Below are 18712 nucleotides of genomic sequence, written 5' to 3' on the forward strand. Positions count from 1 at the left end.
TGAATTTTCGAGAATCTCTTGCATTAAAATCGCCTAGGATGATTAGTTTGTCACTTTGTGGTGTTGACTTGATGAGCAAGTCGAGATCAGATTAGAACCGTTCCTTAGCATCGTCAGGGCTTGTTAAGGCAGGCTGGGAGCATATGCACTGATGATGGTAGCAAATCGTGACTTATTTAGTGGTAACCGGAGTTTCATGAGTCTTTTGTTAATGCCTATTGGAAAGTCTTCAAGACATTGCAAGAGTTTTGGTCTTAATGGCAATTCCCACTCCAAGGATTCTATCTTTGTGTGGTTCTTGTCCCTTCCAATAGAAGGTATGACCCCCAGCCAGTTCTGTAATAATGCCCTCATCTGCCAATCTAGTTTCGCTGAGTGCTGCAATGTCAATGTCATACCGGACTAGCTTTTTTGAAAGGAGAGCTGTTCTTCTTTCAAATCGAGAGGTATCATCTTTGTCTATAATAGTCCTGATGTTCCAAGCAGTAATCTTTAGTGCTTTTTTAGTTATCTTTACTTTTCGACCATTTTGAGGATGATCCGCCAGCCGCAGTAAGCTGGCCGGATTTAATTTGGGCTGGGAATGTTTGAGGCACCTTTTCCAGCTGCTTCCCTTACAAAGGGAGAGCAGTGCAATCCTAAAAAGGGATGCTTTGTTACCTGGGTTGTTGCCGAGCTTCCTGGGTCAGGAATGGGCAACCAATGTCCCAGGCTGCTTGCATGCAGGCTTGGTGCTACAACTGCCAGTAATCATCTTCACCTGTTGCTTTGCCACTCCCCCATTGCCACAGGACGTTTAAAGAGAGATGTGCATTGAATGACGTGTGTGTGAAGTTCATTAAAGAGTCATTGCACTGGGACAATCCTATTCTCTCAGCTGCTGAAGCTTGGCCCAGTGGCACAAAGACTGTTATAACTGGAGGCTTCTTTAGCTGCAGTGGATAGCCATGTAGTGCCCCATCATGCCTTTCGCCTTCCATAATACGTTGCTGCACTGCTTTTCAAGCCGTTGGACCAACATATGGTCTCTTTCACCTTAACTACCATAACAGTCTTTGTATGCTTGGGAGGGGAATCCCTAAATCACCGTCAGTTTCCACATTTCCAGTTATCCTCACCTAGTTTAGCCCGCCTGCCAAGGTGGTTTACTGGGGTGTGGCCGCTGTCGCATACTTACAGCTACTTGGAGCCACAGGTGAGAGCTGGGTGTACAGTGAGGACCAGAGAGGAAAAGAACCGCTCAAGGACTCCAGCAATTTGGATCACTCAAAGGTACTACCTCTCCCATGCACCCCATACACCCCTATGAATCACAGTGGATGGAAACAAATGCTATAGACCTTTGGAAAGGTTGGAAATCCAGCTTGATCTGGTGGCTCATAAGATATCAGACCTTGAAAAGAGTCACATCATTCTGTCCACCCTCTTGCCTTTTAATCCACCTGATTACAGTGGCTACTGTCTTTAGAACTGTTAATCAGCATCAGTGATGTTTATTATCTGAAAACTTGTAATCCTCATTTTTGGAAAGTTGATATCATCAATCCCCTCCTTGAGGCATGTAGTGATCACAGAAGTTACAGAGAGGTGAAGGGACTTGCCCGAAGTCACACAGCAGGTCAGTGGCAGAGGGTGGAATAGATCCTTCTCTCGACTACCCGGTCCAGTCCTCATTGCCTCTGAAATTGCTGGCATATTTGGTTGACCATTTTACCCGGGCATTCTGCTAGCAGTTTTGACAGTAGGGAGTTTAATTTGCTTTGTCATATTGCAATTCAATTGTCTGGGGTGTTATGGATATCTAAAGGGTAGGGTTTTAACTTAGCAATCTGTTGTGTTATTGAATTAGTTTTATGTTGTGTTAATCTCTTTGTCTCATGGCATTCATTGACTGTGATAATTGATGCACAATATATAACCAAGTTCTGTATTCACTTGGGTAACTGCATTCAATTGCCTGGTATAAAATATGAGTACTAAGTACAATCTGCTATGACTGAGAAGCTCTCATTGGAATGGACTTGTCGGCACTTTATCTTCCTGACAGCCTGTCTGAGGAAAGTCTAAAAGTCTCCCACAGCCCACCATGTAAGGATGGAGCATGGATATTTGCTTTGTGACTATGAAAAGAGAGATTGCCATAATTATTCTGTGGTCTTTTTAGAGTTCTGTTTGTGTTTACTGCATTGGGCATTAATACTGTGTTAATTGGAAGCTCCATAAAAATAAAAAATATACAGAAAGCTTTCTCCAATTTTCTCCTCTGTATTATTTTTAGGGCTAGATTCAGCTCAGTGGAGATACTGATCTGAATAAAGTTACTCATGCGCATGAGTGTTTGCAGAATCAGAACATTTATTTTGAATGCCTTCATGTTACTAATATTTAAAAGATCATCAATTGGTTTAAAATCATGGGCCAGCTCCTCTGCTGAGGGAAAACAGCCTCGCTCCCCAGGAACTCAATGGAACTATGCTGGTTTACATCAGGGGAGGATCTGTCCCCAAACAGTCTTAAACAAATTTCCCTCCCTATCTTATGAGTATCACCTTTAATTGTTAAAAGGGGGAGAATTTTTGAAAATTGAATACAGTTTTCATCCTTTATATCTGTTTGCTTGTTGCATTGCATACAGTGTGGTCAGTGAAAATAAAATAGTCCGCTTCACTTTTGTTTCTGGTTTGTATGACTTTCTAGCTCTGGTGCAGAGCAATTCTGCAGTGTTCGTGTGGCAAAAACTGCAGGGAAATATTTAAAGCCAGACAAAACCTTTTATTAAAAAAATCAAACTTTTCTTTTACTATTATGATTTGTAAAACTATTTTTTTTACAAAACCTAAATGTTGAGTCTAAACTGACTGTCGAGCGTCTCTATAAGATTATTTTATGCAATATCATTTTGCATAATGTTAATGCAATGTAAGAATTTTTCTCCCATAAAGATTCTGTACTGAGAAAGAAGAACAGATCAATATCTTGTATCGTACCAGCACTATTCTCAATACTATAGCTACAGTTTTGTCAATGCTGCCATTATATATCAATTTTTGGGTGGAGTTTCTTTAAGGATTTTTAGAATTAGTAGTTTCTAACTCCAGAGTCCAGTCCTGTGCTTCTCTTTTGCATCTGTCACCAGTTTAATGTACATCATTTTGCAGAATGTTCAACAAGGAGCTTCGGTGCACAGATTTGTTATTCAGCTCTATTTCACTGACAAAATAGCCTGCAGCAATTCTTGGTTAGAGGAGATCAGTTCAGCTTCAGGCTTTGGCTTTTTGTCTTTCACCCTTCCTGCGGCTATTTTCTTCTTCTTAGCGTATGTGCAAGTGCCTCAGGTGGCACGTGATCAGGATTCATCACCGAATTTGGTCTGCTGGTTGGATCATTAGTTTCCCTGGCCCGGGTACTGACAGGGAGCATGTCATTAATGTCCAGCTGGTCAGGGAGAAAGCAAAGCATCCCTGAGCTACGTGGGAGATGCTATGGGCACTTTAAAACCAGGAGTTCCCCAGATTCATAACCAGAACTAGTGATACTGTTCAATAAGCGAATCACAAATATTTTCATGAATTAACACAATGCATTTCCTTTGCTGTTATTTGTGCAGTGATATTATTCATTTTCTGCAACTCGTGGTTTATTCAAGAAAATGTTCATAAACCCCCAAAGTTTCAGGCATTTTAGCATGAGTGGTGATTTGCCACTCATCCTTCTACTGCCACTCATCATTCTACTGTTTAAAATTTCTCTTGTCCAGTCAAGAAGCAGAAGCCATACTCAAGTGATTTAGCTGACCAGCAGTGCATCCCAATAACACGTGGTAAAAGACACTGTCAAAACAAATAGTTTGCAAGCTGCCAATAGGCAGAAATTTGTTTACTTAAAATGTTCAGCATTTACTTGTGAAGAGTAACACATGTAGAAGTCAGGATTGAATTGTGAATGATTCATAAAAAGGAAAGAGGATGTACTGAATGTCAGATAACTTATTGACTGCAAATAATTCGACCAGCTCTAACTTTGAAATGGATGTTAGTGGCCAAAAATTTGTCCTCTGAGGCAGATGAAGGAGCTAAATATGGATTTAAGAAGCTGCAGTTTAGGCAACCACTTTTCAACATCTCAATATGTAGCTTGCTTGATGAAAGCCACCTGCTGTTCAGAGAATCCTGTGACCTCTGGCCAGTGTTTTTGGTAAGTAGTGATTGTACATAAAATGTCAGTGTTATCATAGCACAATAAAGACGTGACATAGCAAGGTCAAATAGTGAAATATGATAAATATTGAGATTTTAAGGAGACCCAGCGTGCCCCAGAACAAAATATGTTTTAACTTAGTAAAAGTGCCCATTTGTAAGTTACAACATATTATAAATGTGCAGAGTTAACTGATTACATTACGTGATTTTTTTTTTTTTTACCTGTATGGCTTTTAAGGTGATCACCTTTATATGACATGAGTTGTAATTATAGCTCCATGCCTCTGCATTACTTATGGGAGGGAGGCCATTTGTACAACCATGTTAACCTTTCTGGTTTATATTATATTCACATAATATTAGAAGATAAAAGTGTGGGGAGAATTAATCTAAAATATAGTCTAATCACTTTTATTATGTCTTTTCTAAAGATGAAATATTGAGCTTAACAAACTGGAAACCACACGCTTAATGTCTCTTAAGTAATTTTCATAAAGAAAATGAGCTCCAAACTATTTTCCAAAAAGGCACCTAAAATTTTTTCTCAAACCCACATTTACACTTATGTGTGTTTGGTTGTTTACATAAACATTTTGTCTGTGCAGTTAGCCTTTAGCCCAAACAAATGTGAGATTTGCACATTCAAATTCTCTATATGCATTTTTGGATTCTCTTTTGCAAATCTTATCCTTAAAGCCTCCTTTTGCTTCCAGTGAAATGAATTCCAAAACTTCAGCTGACTTCTGTGATGAAAGACTAGGGACTTAAGGTTTGAACCAGCCAAGCACAATTAAATCAATGGGAATTTTTCCATTGACTTCAATGAGCTTTGGATCAAGCCTTTAGTGCTCTTACACAGCAGTGAAGCAATCATGACAGACTGTAAAGGCTCCAAAAAACCCACTGCAGTCTGTTACATAAGTAATGCATAAAAGGCCTAAAATAGGCTTAGATATGTGCTTATCTCAAGCAAAATAAATATTGCTCTCTCTACCGTAAGAATTTGAAGGTGCTGTTATAATCAAAGTTGTCACCTCTCAGTTTGGTTACATGCTTTATTTTCCTTTTCTTCAAATCCTTTTAATTATCAGAAATACGCAGACAAATAAGAGTCACAGACAAAAGAAATTATCTTTATTGCAACCTTTCATGTTGCAACAGAAACCTGACAAAAGCAAAGACATTTCAGATGGAGGCTGGATGTGCCCCCATTCCTTCACATTGGTGTCACTTTGTGGGCTCAGGATATTGTGTTTGTTAAAGAAAGTATGTCTTCCTTAACATTGCAAGCCCTTCCTGGTTAGTGTTCCACTCTTAAAGTTATTCCTTCGCCTGGAAACATATTTAACAGCAACTGTTTCCTCGAAACTCACAACATCAATTAATTTTTAACTTTTAAAAAAATTCATATGCGCCCAAGTATGTCCTTTCAATTGATGCCGGCATGCCGAGGTGGCTGTGCAGGTACTGATAAAACCTAATTTGTGAAGGCTTTTCAGCCAGAGGCAAGACATCCGATAGGTTCATACATGGGCACCATTTATTCAGTAAGCAAGAATCCAGGTTAGTTGAAACTCCTTCACTAACACCTGATGAAGGTGTACAATTGAACTGGATTTGGAGATCCAACTGTGAGTAGATAGGAACTTCGTATAGATTTCAGTCAGGGCATGCTATTTTGAAATTAGACTTTAAAATCAGCATTTAATATCTGATTACTTGTTTTTTCTTGCAGCGCCTAATGAACTGTGTGTGGAGTCTGCATTCAGTGACAGACATATTTTCCCATTGCAAGATGTTATTAATACAGTAGTGGATACGTTCCTACTTGAAGTCAGTCAGCGACAAAAGGAACCAGTTTAAACGATGGCTGCTGGTAAGCTTCTGCACTATGCAGTGGCCACCAAAAATATTGTTGCTAAAACGATTAGTGATAAGTAACTTTTGTTTTCAAATGGAACTTAATAATCTTTTTCCTAAGATAAGTAAAATTGGTGTGACCTCTTTTTACATACAGTTGCCTAAAAAATGTCTTTTAATGTTTCTTTAATAAACTACCCGGTACATGTCATGAGAAATGTGTCCCTTCTTTGAATATGTGGAAATTTCATGCTGTGTATTTCCATAGAAACATTTGCCATTGATTAGGTAGTCTTAAATTATAAGCTCTTTTGAGCAGGATCGTATCTTCTCTTACTGCTATACAGCACCTAGTAATTTTATGGGTGCTCCAAAAAGATGTATCATAATAATAAAAAAGTTGATTATTTTTGATGAGATTTATTTATGTCTCAAACACCCTTTTTTCTGTTACAATTTGTGGCATATTGACTTTTAAACTCAGAATTTGTTTCTTTTACCACAGCCGCTGATGGTTTGGGAAGTACAACTATAGATACCACACAACTTAATATGTCAGTCACTGATCCAACAGCTTGGGCCACCGCTATGAATAACCTCGGGATGGTTCCAGTAGGATTAGCTGGACAACAGCTTGTGACAGGTAAGATTTCTGTTAGAGATTTGTTGCATGTGTCTATGGATTTTTTTCAATCTTTTTATAAACATCTGGAATCATTTCTGAAGACAGGTGTATTTTTATAGTCTCAGAACAATTTTTGTAGGTGCACAGCTTCTGTGATTAATATTGCATACTATGTATTAGTCTCTTTGTATAATGGGTATGTAATCCATACCGTGTTTTAACCAAGTGGAACAGCCAAAATCTTTGGGGAAATCAGAGTTCTAAACCATTCATCTCCAGGCTCTATGCTGGGTCTAGGTTAGGGAGGGGATCAAGAGACAAACTTAGTCTTTGAGAGAGAGCTGATTTTCCATTCCAGTAGCTTTCCTTGAGGTTTTGGGCAGTGGCTGCAACCTCCTGACTGGAGGAAGATGGTTGTGCTGACAAAAGAAAGTGTAGCTATAAATAGATTCGGAAAAAATGTGAATCACATGCAATTCATATCCACTGGTAACATCAGCTAACTGAAAGAGAGAAGCAATCCCGTTCTTCTAACTTTTTTGAACACCATAATTAATTTTCAAGGGCTATTATTCTTTTACTTTCTCATTTCATTTACAGCTTCTGAGAGCTCTGTAGTGGATCACTTAATCTTTCTAGCAATAATAAAAATATTATTTTGCCCATTACAAACATTGAAGGTTCAATCCTGCTCCCATTAAAATCAGTTGATTTCGGTAGGAGGAGGATCGCGTCAAAATGAATTAAGTTTCACAACACTCTTGTGAGGTACATACAATGGGCCAGATCCACAGCTGATGTAAATCAGCTTAGCACCCTGTAAGAAAGATAGGGTATAAAACCAACCTTAGGTAAGCAACTGCTTAACTGATTATTCGTACCGCTTTGCTTATGGTTCTTTTAATTTTGATTGCTTAACTAGAGAAAAGGACTCGAAAGATGAATTTAGTTTTATAGAGTTTCATTAAATATCCTTATCAACAGGAATTAATAGCACAGAATATAAGAAGTATTGGATTATGATTTGGCTAACATAAACTAGTAAAATTTGTCAGTATAACCATGTAGGTTTTCAGAATCAAATTATACAAAGACAATAGAAAATAACACATATACTCAATCACTATGTTGGGAAAGTATTGTTGTTGTTTTTTAATTTTGGCTAAGGGCACGTCTATACAGGAAAAAAAAAACCCTGCGGCAGCAAGTGTCAGAGCCCGGGTCAACTGTCTCCAGGTTGCAGGGCTTGCGCTATAGGGCTAAAAAGAGCAGTATGGACGTTTCCACTCAGGCTGGAGCCCAGACTTGACAGCCCCACCACCCTGACCTCCTCAGGGTTCAGAGTCAGAGCTCCAGCCCAGGCAGAGATGTTTACATTGCTATTTGCAGCCCCATACCATGAACCCTGAGTCAATTGAGACTTGCTGCTGCAGGTTTGCTTGCTTGCTTGTTTGTTTGTTTTGTTTTGTTTTGCAGTGTGGTCAGGTGTCCTTATAAATACACATTTTGGTTTTAGTTCCTTTTATTTACTGACTCTTTCAGCATAGGCGTATTTCAGTAACTCGATAGCACAAACATGTTTGGTTGCAAACATTAGCCTTACTTCTTCGCTTTATCACTTAAACTAAAAGAAATCTATATGAACGCAGCTCCTTTCTTTTCTAACAGGATTGCCCATGAGGTAAACCCTGTCATTGAAATTTACAATATTTTGCCCAAAGCTGTATCACTTATAGTTGACCTCCCTTTTATACACATTTTAATTATAATATTAAATTCCATCAAGTTCCCTATTTTACAACTCTATCTGGCACACCATAAGATATCAGTGTTTGATATTAATTTAATAGATATTTTTTAATTCATTCACTGACAGGGAAAAAAGGGAAGTCTCTTTAGCTGCACTTGCTCTTTTAGAAAAGAAATGTCTTTGAAGAAATCCAACTATTAGACCTGAGGTTTTTCTTCTCGTAGGCCTTCATTCTATCTTTTCTAAAGGGCCTTGATGCCTGGGCAAATCTTAAAATGTAATAACTCATAATTTTGGGGCCCTAGTTACTGCAACTATGTTTGCCTCCTAGGGGATTTGTGAAGTTAAATTTTTGGCTATCCTTTCTGAAATTAGGCAGTGAATGGAATTATGCCAATTTACACTAGCTGAGGCTCTGGCCCAGAATTACTCAACTTATAGATGGGTAAACTAAGACACAGAGAAGTTAGGTTATTAGTCCAGGATCACACAACCAGTCAGTCCAGAGCAGGAAATATAGCTGGTGTAGATCTTGGGTTGATTCCCAGTCCCCTGCTATAACCATTAGATACACTGTTTTCCCAACTATACAGCTGTACGTTGTCTTAAATTCTTCATCCATTTGGGACATTGGTGTTCAGTTGTGCAGTAAACTAGAGAGTCACACACTTCATTGCTTATGTAGGCCGAACTGTACACCCAATGAGGGAGAGCAACATATTAAGCTGCTGCCTGTTATGTATAGGCAGTAGGTGGTGTGGAGATTTCTCTACCTGTGGTACCAAATGAGCATCCTATGGGCCTGATTTTCCAATGAAGCCTTTTCCAGTTTTCAGATTTTCACCAAAAGCAATAGGGTTCTGCCTGCTGATGCCTAGAACAGTCTCTAAAGAAATTTGAATTGATCAGATGTGTTGTTCGAAAGCTATTGTGTCGCAGATAGAAATGCCATCGAGTTGAGTATAGAGCTTTGCTTCGCTTGACCTATAAATAAGTGCCCTCTAGAAACAAACTAGCCCAGTGCTGTTTTGATGTGCTTTACTGAACTTTGACTTTATATCTCCCTTCATATTATTTCCTTGTGTGAGGATCTCAAGGGTTTCAGTTTGTCACCCTGATTGCTGCTAGTTTATTTTTGGAACTATTTTTTACCACCTATATTAGGAGCACTGCTTGGATCAGTTAATATTTGTACAGCACTTTTAAAGTGTAAAGTGTGGCATAAGTGATAAGTATTAATTGCTAGAGTGGAATATCTCCTTATTTCCAGCTAGGAGTAGAAGAGTCCCCTTCTCTCATGCCTTTTGCTTTCCTATGCATAAAACTATGTACAGTAGAATCTCAGCATTATGAACAACAGAGTTACGAACTGACCAGTCAACCGCACACCTCATTTGGAACCAGAAGTACGCAATCAGGCAGCAGAGACCAAAAAAAAAAAAAAAAAAGCAAATATTCTACAGCACAGTATTGTGTTAAATGTAAACTACTAAAAAAATAAAGGGAAAGTTTAAAAAAAGATTTGATGAGGTAAGGAAACTGTTTCTGTGCTTGTACCATTTAAATTTTTCTTGTGCATAGTAAAATTTCAAAGCTGTATTAAGTCAATGTTCTGTTGTAAACTTTTGAAAGAACAACTATAACGTTTTGTTCAGATTTACAAATATTTCAGAGTTACGAACAGCCTCCATTCCCGAGCTGTTCATAACGCTGAAGTTCTACTGTATTATGTATTTCCCAAAGTAAATAGGTGCTTTGACATTTCACTCACCCCTCTCCATGCTTTTGAGTTTTGACATTTTTCACCATGACAAAACCACGATTTTCACAATACTTTGCCATGAAAAGAATTATAGCTCTACTGGTATGGCACATTTATCTGCACTGAATTACATTTTCCATCCATTGTTTTAGCCCAAGTACTTAAATGGTTCTTCACCCTTCCTGAGTCTGGTGGTCATGATTTATGTTAATCCTCGTGATACGTTAAACTTCTTCAGCATTTACACTTTGCTTTCAGTAACCTCATCAGCAGTATTTCTACAAACAAAAAAAGAGGAGACCCCTATGGAATCCCAGCACTAACTTCTTTCTGGCTCTAAAAAGACCTATTTTTTATTTTCCTGCCTGGTGCCAATAAGGAATGCGGTAAATACCTTAGACTGAGTTTAGGTTGAGAATTATCTTGCATGTGAAATGTTACCTAAGCTAGCACAGTCTGAAATTTTGACTACAGTACAACTTGTGGTGTCCTGGTGCATCAACTTTGTCTACAATCCTTGAGTTTCCCCAAAAGATATTCAGGCATGGCTTTCCCTTCCTGAAGGCCATGCTGGCTGTTACTAAGCTGCAGAGCTTTTCCCTCCACTTTTCCTCCATTTGATCTGCTCAAACTGTTTTAAGCTTTTTGTTCCTTTCCTCAGCTGATGTTAATTTAGTTGCTCTGTAGTACCCCAGAACTTGTGTCTTGTAATAGAATTATGCTGGCCACTTGGCAGCTTGCAGAACACTCTCCTGAACTGAGAATTTGTAAAAATGACAGCTTAAGCTTCTGCAATATCTGGTCAATTTTCCTATAAGTCTGGGATGTGTGTTTTGTGGTCCTGGTGACTAATCAATTTTAAGCACTGCTAACCTTTTAATACCTGTTTAGATGTTATCTGTACACATTTCATTCCTTATCTCCTAGTGCTGTAAATTTTGATTTTTGATCTAGGCAAATGTCAGAGCCTTTCATTTGTAAGAAAGATGGATTCTTGTGAATACATGTATAACATCTCTTCTGTTTCTATATTATTTGCTTCTACTTGTTATTTAGAAGGCTCATCATTTTTGGTTATATTTGGCTACTGCATTACATATAATTTAATGTATGTATTTTTACATTACATATATATATATATATATATATATATTGTGACAGGGTCGGGCCAGATGGCAACAGAAGGGTAATAGAAGGCAGATATATTAGCCCTAGGTTAAATAGGTCCCTTTTCCCTGAGTAAGGTAACAGGGAAAGTTCCAGAACAATCAGGAACCTTCTGGAGACAATTAAGACAGACAGGCTGATTAGAACACCTGCAGCCAATCAAGAAGCTGCTAGAATCAATTAAGGCAGGCTAATCAGGGCACCTGGGTTTTAAAAAAAGGAACTCACTTCAGTTTGTGGTGCACGTGTAAGGAGCTGGGAGCACGAGGCGCTAGGAGCTGAGAATGGGAACACATACTGTTGGAGGACTGAGGAGTACAAGCATTATCAGACACCAGGAGGAAGGTCCTATGGTGAGGATAAAGATGATGTTGGGAGGAGGCCATGGGGAAGTAGCCCAGGGAGTTGTAGCTGTCGCACAGCTGTTCCAGGAGGCACTCTAGACAGCTGCATTCCACAGGGTCCTGGGCTGGAACCTGGAGTAGAGGGCGGGTCCGGGTTCCCCCCCAAACCTCCCAACTCCTGGTCAGACACAGGAGGAGTTGACCTGGACTGTGGGTTCACGAAAACGGCCAAACTGAGGGCTACCGTGAAACTCCAAGGTGAGCAAATCCGCCAATAAGCGCAAGATCCACCAAGGTAGAGGAGGAACTTTGTCATATATATATATCTATGTAATAATGAATTTAGTTTAATTGTTAAAGATAGATGCAGTATAGTTCTAAGTATAGGGGTTCTAAGCCCCTCTCTTCAGTAGGTTGTAAGTTTTCCAAAAAATTACCTTTGCGGCTGAAATTTCTCATGCTTGGTCTCAGCCTAGAGGTGAACGTTTTCTGGAAAGGTTGGAGCAAATCTGTTAAACAGCGTTTAAATTATCCAAGCACTAAAACTGGTGTTTTCCACACTTTGAGACTTTGAGAAATATTGTCAGTTTCTTCTATGTGCTGCATCTTTTGTATGATTTGAAGCCCTCCCCATTCACTCAGTGGGAGTCACAGCAATTCTGGTACTCCACTGCCCACTATTTAATGTATTTAGAGTGATTTTTGAAAAAATGTTATTGATCACAGATCATTGGAGAGACTTATTTTGGTTTGCAGTGGAAATTTTTCAAAATAATTTTAGCTGAATATTGTCATTTTAGGGTGGTGTTTGCCTCAGCAAGTTGCATCAGATCACCCTGTTTTCTGAAAGGCAACATGCTGTCAGATGAGTGATTTATTTCTCCTATTGCTTTCTGATTGTTCTTTTGGTTCTAGGCCATCATTGTGAATATAGTGAATTAGCTTGCGTATTTATTCATCGAGACTAATTTTAAGTTTAGGAGACTGTTGAAGAAAAATTTGCCACAGTTTGTGAATCTAAGATGGTGGATGGGCAAAAATGTTGAAAATATAAATAAAAGTGAGGATGGGTATAGTTGCCTGAAAGTCACACACCTGGACACCCTTAGAAGCTTATTTAATGTCTTTGTGCACACATGTGCTGTGTGATAAATAAAACAAAAACCACAAGTCCAGACTATGACGGGTTCCCCCGGGGGTGCCACCTGGAATTGGGGTAATACGAGCCCCCGTGACCCACCAGCCTGGGCTCCCTCTCACACTATGCTGCTGTGACAAGCTGCAAGGCTGTCCAAGCTTGCTCTTTCACCAGCTTACACACAGGTAGGGACAACCCAACTGCAGTACTTACAGGCTGCTGTGATCAGCTCTGCATGGGGAGGCTACAGCTAAGGAACTGCTCAGCTGCTCAAGAGCATAACCCCCCTCTGAAGGGTAAACCCAAAATTATACTGTCTTGCACTGCACAGAGATTTGTACAGTGTAAGCTCATGAAATTCGCCCCCTCCCTCAATGTGAAGAAGGATATTCAAGAGCTTTCTGCACCCAGTTAGGATTTCCACACACTGGTTTTAAACACAACAAAAACAAGTTTATTAACTACAAAAGATAGGTTGTAAGTGATTATAAGGGATAGCAAACAGATCAAAACTGATTACCTAGCAAACAAAGAAAACATGCAAACTAAGCTTAATATACTAAAGAGATTGGATATGAGTAGCAAATTCTTACCCTAAATGATGATTTAAGCAGTCTGCAGAGATTCTTGAGGGGCCAGCCACACTTGCTTACAGCTTTAAACCCCAGGTATTTCTTTCACAGGTTTATAATCCCTCTAGCCTGGGTCCAGCACTTCCCCCAGTTTAGTCCTTGTTCCTCAGGTGTTTCCAGGAGTCTCTTTGGGCAGGGAGTCAATGAAGAACCACAATGACATCACTCCCCTACCTTAAATAGCTTTTACATATGGCAGGATCCCTTTGTCTCCAAGCTTGGTTTCCATTCCTTTCAGTGGATAAACACTGGTATTCCAAGTTGGAGTCCAGTACCAGGTGATCTGGTCACATGCCCCTGTAGTGTCATAGCAGCCAAGACTCGATGCTACAAACAGCCTCACTCGGGAAGGCTCCCCAGGTGTAAACACATTTGTAATATATACATCAATAATATTCCTAACTTCAGGTACCAAAATGATACATGCATACAAGTAGGATAATCATATTCAGTAAATCATAACCTTTCCAATGGTATTGTATATGACTCATCTTGCATAAAATACATCATAATTATGCCATACTCATATCATAATAATATTACTATAAAGAATGTGGGGCGTAGTGTCACACACACGTTCACAAAGAGAGTTATACACTTGATCTATAAAGTAATTTATTCCTGGCAAATTACACCATCTGTCTATTAATTGACCTGTATGCCTGAAAACTGAGATCACTATGGTTCCTAGAATCTTATATCATAAAAAGTCAGAAAACAGATGACTCAAGCACTGTTTGTGGAAAAATGCAAAGATTCAGACAGACTATGGCTTAAAGAATTCCTTTAGTCTTCTCCCTTGACTCATCTCTTTTCCGCCAAAACAATTGCTGACGCATGCCTAGGGGAGCTATTCCAGACCACAAATCATCTTGTCCTGATGTCAGTAATATTAATTGTTATTTTTATTAAAACGTTTTGCTTATGGGGTTTTTTTTGTACTAATTTTTGTAAAGTAAATGAAAAAAAAATCTTACAGAACGGAGGACATAGTGGCCATGTCTAGCAGTTCCCCCAAAGATGGAAGATGTACTGCGACCGCTAGTGAAGACCCTGAGAGGAGGTCACTTGGCCAGCAGGCTTTGCCCCATCCTGGTGGATATACAACTGGTGAAAATGTGCCACATGTTCTTGATCCCCAGTTTCAATGGTTGCTGTGAGCTATACTTAGGAATAAATACAGCAGTCTACTGACACAGCAATGTAGGTCACTGGGAGCTTATTACCTTGCTGCTCCAGACTCTACATTGGCTTGCAACTTAACACTGGAACAAATTCAACGGTCTAAGTCTTAATCTTCAAAACCTTCAATGGGCTTTCCTAAAGCTTTGTGGTTACAGGATCTTAGGAAGATCCTTCTTTAGAAATCATGGCTTCAGATCATTCATATAATACAAAGAGGGGAAAAATCATGGCTTCAGACATTCATATAATACAAAGTGGGGGAAAAAATCAGGGGCACACTAGAGAAAATAAATAAGCAGAGTTCCCTAATTTTATTCTAGTTCCTTTTTGTGTGCTGTATTTGCACAGTCATTATTGTGGACATGCTGGGTTTTATTGAAGAGGAGGAAGAGCAAAGACTGACAGAGTTTAAGTTCCCTGAATATGCAATCAAGATAACCAAAGGAAAAGGACACCCAGTATACCATAAAGGTATAGAAGACTAAAGCTTCCACACTACTAAAACAATTTATTACATTCTCAAGACTTGAGAAAGCATTAAGAATAGAAGAGGGAATGTCAGAATGCAAATATGTGGAGCCGCTCGGAACATCAATAAAGAAATCTCACGTATCAGTGTAACAGGTTGGTTTTTTCATTGACCCAAAAAGCACCTGCTGAGTTAATCACACTTTCTGTAATGTGAGTGTTACACAAGAAGATTTCACACCAGGAGACTTCAATCCTAATATACTAGGAACAGACACGACTAGGTTACAAAAAAGGAGAGTCATCTAAAGGGGAGAGTAAATGTGTCTGAGATACTAAGAGCCTTTGATAACGCTATTCAGTGTGAGCATTCCTCTTAGGTCATTTCAAGTCCTCTGTATCGGTCCTTACTTGAAGCCAAGGGCAAAGATAATGGTTAAAGTTTGTTCAGCATTTAGAAATGAGTTGTACGTTTAAAATAAAAGTTGTAACTTTTGTATTAGGGCTAAATGCCCCCAAATAAACAGAACTAGAGGGGCTAGCCAGGGCATCTTAGCACATCTGTGTATTGAAGGAATGCACTTAATGTAAAATTCATGCTGTATATTGTAGGTTTTGTATTCCGTTATATTCCTCTCTTCTGTTGTACTGTGCTAGCTTGTGGCCTGAGACCCTTTGAGGGAAGGAACATGCCAACTTTTATTATAAAGTGCTAGGTACATTTTTGGTGCCATATAATTCATACTTTTTAAAAATTCTAGCTGCTGTTTCTAACAACAAAAATTCCTGTTTTAACTGAAATTAAAAACACAGAAAATATTCTATTCAGGTTAAGGTTTTATAAAACTTTTTTTCATCCTTTTAGTTTAATTTGAGGGCAATGTTCCTTTATAGTTATTATTTTTTCTCTTTCCCCCCCAAGTCTCAATAAAGAACAGATCACAAACAATCACCAACATCCTACTATACAAAATAATCCAGCATGTTCTGTGGGACAGTTTCATTCCCACCATTCATTCATGCTGGAACACAAATTATTAACAGTACTTGACATTTGTATAACTCCTCCAGTCAAAGGATCTCTAATTCCCTTTTCAACATTAGTAAACTAAGACTGACTCCGGTGCCATAGGTAGAGAAGTATTATCCCCATTTTGCAAATGGGGAAACTGAGGCACAGTGAGATTGTGGTTCACTCAGGGCCACACAGGAAGTCTATAGCAGTGTCGGGAATAGAACACTGGTCTTATGACTCTCAGTCTTATGCTTCTACCACAAGATGACCTTTCTTCTTAGTCTGCCTGTGGTGAGGTAAAGTACTGCTTCATCCAATGGTTTGATAGCATTGTGTGGTTTCAGTTAAATAATAGATTTACCTGACCATGTATCTTCCATGCTCCACTGGTGGTGAATATGGGTATGACATCACCAGCAATCACACAGAATAATATTTTATGGAACAGGAGGCAGCTGGTCACCTACAGACTTCTCTTAGTGGACACAGAAGAGCAAAAAACAATGACATTTAACCAGTCAGATAAGTTGAAATACTTTCTGATCTGTATTTAGACTGTGTTCTGTGCCCAAGTATTAGGGTTACTGTCTTACTATGGTTTCAAGAATTTGATATAGCCTCATTACAAGCAAGTCCCTTGCTGATATGTACGTATTCAGATTCTTCACCATCAGGAATTTTACCAAAAAATAAAAGCTGTATTGACTCTAAATGCTTTCCATTGTTAATTAATCTTCATCTTGCCATACCCACAAAAATAATATTATTATTATTAATAGTAAAAATAATAATTTATTTTATTTATTTGTATTAGGGTAGCATCTAGAGGCCTATTGTACTAGGCACTGTACAAATATAGAACAAAGTCAGTCCCTGCCCCAAATTGCTTACAGTCTAAGTGAGAGAAGGTAGGTGAGACAAGCTTGTCTCTCACCAACAGGAGATGGTCCAATAAAGATATTACCTCATCCCCTTGTCACTCTAATATCCTGGCACCAAAATGGCTAAAACACCGCTGCAAATTACAGTCTAAGTGTAAGACAGTAGACGAGTGGATAAAACAAATAGATGGGGGAGCACAAGGAAAGAGTGAGATGACACTAGTCAAGATGAAAAGTTGTCACACTAAAGCAGTTGCCTAACCATTGTCTAGTTCCCACGGTAGTTTTAGGGAGGGATTTGCAGGAAGGCAATGAGGTGGCTTTGCTGACATTTTCAGGGTGCTCCTGGCAGACGGTGCTTGTTGGAAATCTTTTTTGAATGGGTGATCAAAATTGGCATCATTTGTGGAACAAAGGCTGGAGTCGAGATCTTAGTGCCACGTAATAGGAGACAGGTAAGGCAGGGATAGTCACGGTTCATGTTAAATGTTTCTTAAACTCATTTTGTGCTCTCTGCTATCATTGTCTTGCCCAATTACTTATTCCTTATTTTACTCTTTGGTGAAATTATTATGGCCAACTTCCCTGTTTAATGTTTGTTACCTAGTCTTTAGATTGTCCCTAATCAAGCAATGCTTTTAGCAATTTTATGAATGCCTTTCAGGACTGTTAAAATGTAGGCCTCGAACCTTAGGCATGCATACGTGTTTGCAGGATCGGACCCTTACATAGTAGCCTAGGAATGGAAGGAGTCCCTAGGCCTCTCTTGTCTAGGAAAGTTGGTGATACTCTTCCATCTCAAGCCTTTTTTTTTTTTTTTGACTTTTTAAACTTTGAAAAATGTACCAGAGAAGAGCAATATCAAAAATTTAAATAAAAACCCCACAAAGACCAAAAAAAAAAAATTAGGAGGGCAAAAGAGAGAAATATGGCTGGTTTAAATTAAAACCTCTTGACATTCAGAGTATCTATTCCTGAGCACAAAGCTAACCACTGCCCATTTAATGTATTACATTCCATGTATTCATCTGTTTTTTGCTGAAATGCACTTCAGTACTTCAGCAGTGTAGCAACCTACATGGAACCTGGAGGAAGGACCATGGGCTGCAGGAGGAAGGAGTTTGGAGAACGAGTGCTGTGTGAGATGGCTAGGAATGTGAAAATATAGTTGGAGCTGTTCTGAAAAATGCTGATTTAATATAGACTGATTATTTTAATTAGGGTGGGGTCCTCTCATGTTGTTACCCAGCACTCGGACCATGAAACAGTCTCAACTGAAAGTTCATTCCTGTGATTCACGACCCCCTGAAAAATAAAATACCTCCTTAAATTCTTCCTATATGTATTGCCTTTTAACACTGTGTCTCTTAGTTCTGGTCCATCTAATTACCTCAAGTATGCCATCAAGCTTAATTTTATAACAACCGTTAGTTAGTTCAGGCATGTCACCACTGATTTATTGACTCCCAAAGCTAAGGCCTTTCAGTCTTGAGACTCAGAACATTTCCGATTGCAATTCAAGCTATTGTACTATAAATCTAAATACGGTTGGGAGCCGTGTTTTATATTTTCCATTTGTAAAAGTAAACATTCCAGCAGGTTTTTATTTTAGTTAGAATGGATTTTGTTTTAGAATGATGGAAACAACAAAACAAGAGTCTGATTCTGCAGAAGCTTGCTTACAAG

General features: G+C 38.9%; 1 protein-coding gene across 15 annotated transcripts in view; it reads left to right on the plus strand.

The window, feature by feature from the left end:
• The window catches only part of ENOX1 (ecto-NOX disulfide-thiol exchanger 1), a 509722-nt gene that overhangs the window by 313821 nt on the left and 177189 nt on the right, over positions 1-18712 (plus strand). For 10 of the 15 annotated variants that reach the window (XM_084617817.1, XM_084617814.1, XM_084617812.1 and 7 more), the window contains 2 exons: positions 5935-6075; positions 6565-6702. In XM_084617817.1, coding sequence (XP_084473943.1) covers positions 6066-6075; positions 6565-6702 — 148 coding nt within the window. In that variant the 5' untranslated portion in view covers positions 5935-6065. Of the gene's footprint in view, positions 1-5745; positions 5763-5814; positions 5831-5934; positions 6076-6564; positions 6703-18712 lie in introns of those variants that run through there. The other 5 variants (XM_084617813.1, XM_084617811.1, XM_084617810.1 and 2 more) reach the window with 3 other exon arrangements.

The sequence above is a fragment of the Lepidochelys olivacea genome, assembly GCF_965140295.1.
Source record: "Lepidochelys olivacea isolate rLepOli2 genome assembly, chromosome: 1".
NCBI classification, from domain to species: domain Eukaryota; kingdom Metazoa; phylum Chordata; order Testudines; family Cheloniidae; genus Lepidochelys; species Lepidochelys olivacea.